Here is a 6,671-nt window from a genome sequence, read left to right as displayed (position 1 = left end):
TATACAAGTGTATCAAGACAATAGATCTTGTTTGGCTTTGCTGAACTCCGAGAGTTGCAAGCAGAGAACCAAGTACTTGCAGATTAAGCTACATCGTGCAAGAGAGTGTATCCAGAAAGGACTGATTCAGGTGTCCTACATGGCAGGAAATGAAATTCCTGCTGATCTGTTGTCTAAGGTTGTTAACAAAGAACAACATAAGGTTTATGTACAAAGGTTGCAATTGAGTGAACCACAGGTACAACAGGTTACACGGAAAGGGGGAGGATGTTAGGATATTTCCGTTCCACCTTAAAGGGAGCAGGCTTTGTGAATAACAGAGTCTGCGCATGTCCTAGTCACAGGATGTTTATGTTCTTGCTGAGATTCCTTTCGTTTTCTCAGTTGGCCGAAGATGCTGACACAGAACGGTCACGTTTTCTTTTGTTCTGTTAAACGCTAATAAAGTCTGAAAATTATGCTCTTCTGCGGTGCAAGCTTTTGGCTGTGTTTCTGCTGATAAACAGTGTACACCCAGCCCTGGAATGTGGCTAGGAATTTCCAGAGGCTTCGTGTCGCTAACTGCTGGATCTGCCTGTCTACGGGAGGCCGATGGATCGTCCAGAACTCCGGCTTGGGGGCTCATGATGGACACTATCTCCCTGGCAGTTTCCCAACAAGGAATTGCTCCATACTGCCAGTCACAGATAACAGGCCTGTTTCATTCAGCTTTTTGGTGTATCTGTTTATCAAGGGCAAGAGAAGCTTACACGAGTGATTTAATGAGCATTCATCATGATTTGTGAGATTAGACAATGTTGCATCAAGCATTATCCCACACTTTCCAGTGCATACTCCCTTGTCACAAAAAGTCTTATCTTCTGGGAAAGAGGCTTTGTTGCAAAAGGGCTCAAAATCAGCTTTAACTGTGCAGCCTGAATTTTCCAGGATGGGTCTGGATCCCACCCCAAAGTAATGGCAGTCTGGAAGTGCTCTAAAAATCATGGCTACACCATCATTCCACACCATCTGGCATGGAAAAAGCAGGCCCTTTGTCTCACAAAGGTCAAGCATATACCAGTCAGTTTAATAATCCACAGAATGATATTGTGCTGTACATATTAATTTGCATTAAAATGTACAACACAATGCCATTATATGGGTTAATTATCATAGAACAAGCAATATTTTGGGTTTTTTTAAAAGTAAATTGTTTAGTTGATGTATCTTTAAGGGCTCACACTAACTTGTTTGTTAAAAAAAAATCTCTATGCTCTAGTACTGAAGTGTGTCTTGTCCCCTTGGGTCCTTTTCGTTTACTGTTGTCAGAAGTTACAGGAAAAGCAGAACGAGGTCCTACTGTATTGAATGGGCTGCCCACAAATGAGGCTACAGATCTTTGTGTCTGTTAATGAACGCATCGCGACATGTTGCTTTAAATCAATTTTCACTGCGCCTAAATCTATGGCTTTTGTGCACGCCTCTATAACATCAGCCTCTTGCCTTCTCCCCCGTCAACGTTCAAGCACAGGAGCTGACACCGAGAGACCTCCAAGGTAAGCCTAAGGAGATCGAATTACCAGTGAGAGGAGGACAGCTCCGCGGAGAGAGCAGAAGGGATCCCTTTTCTTGGCCAGGGTTTCGCCTAGTATTCAGAGAAAGTGACAGATGGGAAGGCAGGCAAGCAAGGGGGGGGGGAGGGAAGGAGGGAGGGAGGGCTCACGCGGCGGCGGCGGGGGCGGGGCATCCCCGGCTTTAGCAATTAATCGGTGCTCCCGGAGAGCTGAAAGGCACTGCAGTCTATGCCCTGCGTCGGGGGCATCAATCATTCAACCGGCGCGCGGCACCGAGGGCGCAGTTGGGAAAGGGGAAACTTTCCCCGCAGATGATTTAAGAAACCGAAGCCGCGGCGCAAGCGGGTGGGGAGTCTGGCTGAGCTATAGAAATTGACCCAGGCGTGCCTGGTCGGGCTTGAATTACCGCGGCGATGCGCCTGCCGTTTCTCCCTGCAGGAGCTGCTGCAGGCTGGGGGCGAGCGAGGCTGCTGCTGCTGCTCCTGCCTGCCTCCTGCCCTTGCTGCAATGAATGATGCGGGAAGAGGAGGAGGAGGAGGAGGCGGTGGCCGCCGGCGCTGCTCGGGCGAAGCACAAATCCGCCGCAACTCCTCCAGTAGCAGCAGCAGCAGCAAGGAAAGCGGCTTTGCCTTGGTGAGCTTACATCACAATCCCGGCTCGGGCTGCTGTTTCTCTAAGCGGCACGCAGCAGCCGGCGGCCGGCCTCTCCTCCAGCCCCACGCCGGGGAGCCGTCGAGGGAGGAGGGCGCCAGGATGCCCGCGGTCGGCGGATCTGACGAGGGCCAGGCGCCCCCTGGAGCCGCGCCGTCGCCCAAGCCTGCCCGCTCCTCGGGCCGGCCGCCGTCTCGTCGGGAAGGCGGCCCCGGCCCGCTTCTGCGCTGGGACGAGGTCCCCGACGACTTCGTGGAGTGCTTCATCCTGTCGGGCTACCGGCGCCTGCACTGCACGGCGCAGGAGTGCCTGGCGTCGGTGCTGCAGCCCACCAACGAGACGCTCAACTTCTGGACGCACTTCTTGCCGCTGCTGCTCTTCGCCGCCAAGTTCTGCCGCCTGCTGCTGCTGCGCGGCGCCGGCGACGTGCCCTTCCACCACCCGGCGCTGCTGCCGCTCTGGTGCTACGCGTCGGGCGTGCTGCTCACCTTCGCCATGAGCTGCACGGCCCATGTGTTCAGCTGCCTGTCGCTGCGCCTGCGCGCCGCCTTCTTCTACTTGGACTACGCCTCCATCAGCTACTACGGCTTCGCCAGCACCGTGGCCTACTACTACTACCTGCTGCCGGGCCTCAGCCTGCTGGAGCCCCGCGCGCTCAGCCGCTACCTGCAGCAGCGCCTGGGCTGGCACGTGGACTGCAGCGCGCCGCTGGCCGCCTACAGCGCGCTGGTGCTGCCCGTGGCCTTCGCGCTGGCCGTGGCCTGCACCGTGGCCTGCTGCAAGAGCCGCTCCGAGTTTTGCGCCTACCCCTTCGCCATCCGCACCTTCGTCTTCGTCATGCCGCTCAGCATGGCCTGCCCCATCATGCTCGAGAGCCTCCTCTTCGACCTGCAGGGCCACAACCCCACGCTCTTCGTCCACTTCTACCGCCGCTACTTCTGGCTCCTGGTGGCCGCCTTCTTCAACGTCAGCAAGATCCCCGAGCGCATCCAGCCGGGCCTCTTCGACATCATCGGCCACAGCCACCAGCTCTTCCACATCTTCACCTTCCTCAGCATCTACGACCAGCTCTTCTACGTCGAGGAAGGCCTGCAGCAGTTCCTGCAAGGGCACGCGCCCGCCTCGCCCACCTTCGCGGGCACGGTGGGCTACATGCTGCTCTTGATACTGTGCCTGGGCCTGGTCATCAGGAAGTTTCTCAACGTCCCGGAAGCCTGCAAACACGATTGAGGTAGCCTCCCCTTACGGTTTCTGTTGCAGGTCTCCATTTAAATCGCCCGGAGGGTATTTTTTTAAAAAAATATTTTGTTTTGCTGGCTTGCCGCAGAAAAACTCAAGGAGGTTAACTCTCTAAGAAGCCCTGGTACCTTTCAGAGAAAGGTGCTAAGAAGAGCACTGAATTCGTCCAAATCAAGCACTGAACTCCTTAGGGGAAAATGAACACTTCTGTTTCTCTGGAAACAAATTTAGATTTTAGAAAAAGGCGCTCTAGCCGCATCACTGTATACAACTTACTCTTATTTATTGCTGCTTAGGATACAAAGAAAAGCCATTTAGGACCCTTTCTTGAACTCTCCTACTATTTGATCCTCAGTAAATTTTTTGAAAGCAAGCCGCGCCGTCTTACTTTCAACTAATGTGCCTAGGATCAAGGTTTCAGGGGAACAATATGCATGGACCATATGAATGCTATCTACTGATTTCAGACTGCCTAGGAGATGTTATTTCAATTAGCAATATATGCTAGGCCTGCACTGACAAACTGTTGAGATTTAAAACCAGATAATGCACATGATGCACTCAAGGATGTGTGTGTGCATTTTCTGTTAAAGTATTTTGAAGTCATATGCACTGGAACTTGGTTTTCAACACAAGCAGATTGAGTTCTGTTTCTTTTTGCATTAACTAGCCTTGGCCCCCAAGGCAAATGCAGTACTTAAAACTTCTGTATAGAAATACCTTTAAGTAACTGTGAACTATAGTGGAACTGGGTTATAATTTGATCAAAAGCTGTTGGTTAAACTGTGAGAAACAAAAGGTGAGCAGGGAACATAGCCAGCCCAACCTCTACACATAAAGCCCGTCTCTTGCAAAATGCTTGCAAAATACAGTCGTACCTTTATACAGAACGCCTTGTGAGTCTAATGTTTTGGCTCCCGAACGATTGAAACTCGGAAGTGACTGTTCTGGTTTTCAAACGTTCTTTTGGAAGCCGAAAATCCGACAGGGCTTCCCTGGCTTCCAATTGGCTGCAGGAGCTTCCTGCAGCCAATCAGAAGCCACACTTTGGTTTTCGAATGTTTTGGAAGTCGAACAGACTTCCGGAACGGATTCCACTTGACTTCCAAGGTACAGCTGTACTCTGGTTCTGGTGCCCATTTACAAAATATGCATCTCTTGTCAGTTGTGAAGGGTGCACATTTATATAAATGGCACATAAGCTGAAAGTATAGCTGAAGGAGTTGTTCACTTTAGAACTAACATAGTTTCAGAACATCTTAGAAAAAGTAGCACTAAATACAGGACCAAATCACCAGTGAGTTTACAGTGGTGCCTCGCAAGACGAAATTAATTCGTTCCGCGAGTTTTGTCGTCTTGCGATTTTTTCCGTCTTGCGAAGCACGGTGTCGGGAAAGTTTTGGAAAAGCTTCAAAAATCACCAAAGTCTTTAAAAACCTCAAAAAAGGCTACCACACCGCGTTCTATGAGTTGCTCCTCGAAGTCAAGTCGCAACTGTATTAACGATGTTAAGAAAAAGGAAACAAACTTGCAAGATGTTTCTGTCTTGCGAAGCAAGCCCATAGGGAAAATCGTCTTGCGAAGCAGCTCAAAAAACAAAAAACCCTTTCGTCTAGCGAGTTTTTTGTCTTGCGAGGCATTCGTCTTGCGAGGTACCACTGTATTAACATGTCAGAATATGATTGCACTATTAGTTTTCCTGGCATAACAGCCACAGAACAAACTTTCTGATTTGCTTACATACATGCATACATACATACATACATACCCAGGGGGGTATGGCAGAGTTGAGCTGAAAGAGAGCTTTACAACAATCCAATGGCAAGTTCTTTTATCACCTCCTGTGCTATATGATAGTGGCAGGGTTGTTACACCTCTTGGTCAAGTTTACAGTTTCATAGAAAAATATGTGGATGTCCCAGGATAGATGACAAGGAAGTATTCATGAAAGATGCTGAAAATTTTATGTTCACGTTGATAGCAACTGTTATCTCAGGACTATAACTCGGGGGGGGGGGGGGACTACTTCTGAATTTTGATTGTGTAAACAAATCATCGGTAAAACTTATGAAAATAAAAGCTCAGAGGCACAGAGAGAAAATCCGCAACTGTACTGTTTCAGGAGAGTTGTGGAAGTAAACAAAGCACTGGTCCATGATTCCTATTCCAAGAAGAAAAACCAGCATTTAGAAACCTACAATAATAAGCTTTTATGGACTAGAACCCATTTCATCAGGTGCATGAAGTGTTTCCTCAGTTGGAATATAACACACACACACAAACTGGGGGCAGTGATGGGATCATAAGCAGCATAGCAAAGAACAACCTGAATTGTGGGCAAGACATGCTGTGCCATTTCTGTGCAAACTCAGCACAGTGACCACCCACAATGCCTGTAATTGCTTATAATCTTAGCTTTCCTGTGCTAATTTGAATACCCATAGTGTGGGAGAGAACCTTGGGCACAGTCAAGCCCTAAATGAATAAAATCAGACTCCTACAAGCAATTATAGTTTGGCAGTTTTACATCGGGGCTCCTATTGAAGTTGTTCTGTTCATCAGCTGTCTGTTCATCAACAGCGGTGTCCTGGGTGATTTATTTATTTGTTTATGCTTTTGATCATTGTGATTCTCAAAGAACGGATACAGTTTTAAAACAGCACAACTACAATCATAAAAGTGTCACCGGTGAGGATAAAGCCAAGAGCCGGCATTTAAAAACAATTAAACAACTAAGCCGGACAAATAACAAAACACTTGCCTAAAGAGGAAGGTCCTAATTGCCTGCTTAAAGGGGGCAAGCTTCCAGAAGAGAGGATTGGAATGTTCTCTCCCTGGTTTGTGAGCTTCCCCATTTTTTGTGTCAGATTTGTGTCTAGTTTGTCCCTGGTAGACAGCAAAAAGACAATGTTTGCAGGTCACTGCATATATCCACTTCAGAGAGGAGCAGGTGAATGAGCCCCTGACAGAGTGGCCTTGTGTAATGTTATTACCTTCTTGTTGGGTAATATTAGATTGTGTAATGTTGTTACCCTAAATTGGTATAGTCTAGGTTTGTTGCAGAATCTGGTTCCTCAGGTGTGTGTCTCACTAGTTGTCCTGTTGCTGGTAAGGGAACTCTTAGAGATCAAGCCAGCCACAGGACCTATGAAAAGGAATATCATTGTCCGACGTGGTCATCCATAATCTTGCAGACCTTTGGGTAGAGGCCTCTCCTTGCTTACGACA

General features: G+C 48.7%; 1 protein-coding gene across 1 annotated transcript; it reads left to right on the top strand.

Moving 5' to 3' along the window:
- The first annotated feature begins 664 nt into the window (after positions 1 to 664).
- PAQR9 (progestin and adipoQ receptor family member 9) lies at positions 665 to 5,950 on the top strand. Its single transcript, XM_083505161.1, has one exon. The coding sequence runs from the start codon at positions 2,061 to 2,063 to the stop codon at positions 3,432 to 3,434; it is 1,374 nt and encodes a 457-aa protein (XP_083361287.1). The 5' UTR covers positions 665 to 2,060; the 3' UTR covers positions 3,435 to 5,950.
- Positions 5,951 to 6,671: the final 721 nt, after the last annotated feature.

This window comes from Podarcis liolepis (assembly GCF_965112155.1).
Source record: "Podarcis liolepis genome assembly, chromosome: 5".
NCBI lineage: Eukaryota > Metazoa > Chordata > Lepidosauria > Squamata > Lacertidae > Podarcis > Podarcis liolepis.
The sequence above is the reverse complement of the archived record's forward strand: the minus strand, read 5'-3'. Positions and strand labels throughout refer to the sequence as shown.

What these genes read in the sequence shown, in the direction of transcription:
- PAQR9 (XM_083505161.1), top strand. Translation starts at nt 2,061, where the DNA reads ATGAATGATGCGGGAAGAGGAGGAGGAGGAGGAGGCGGTGGCCGCCGG.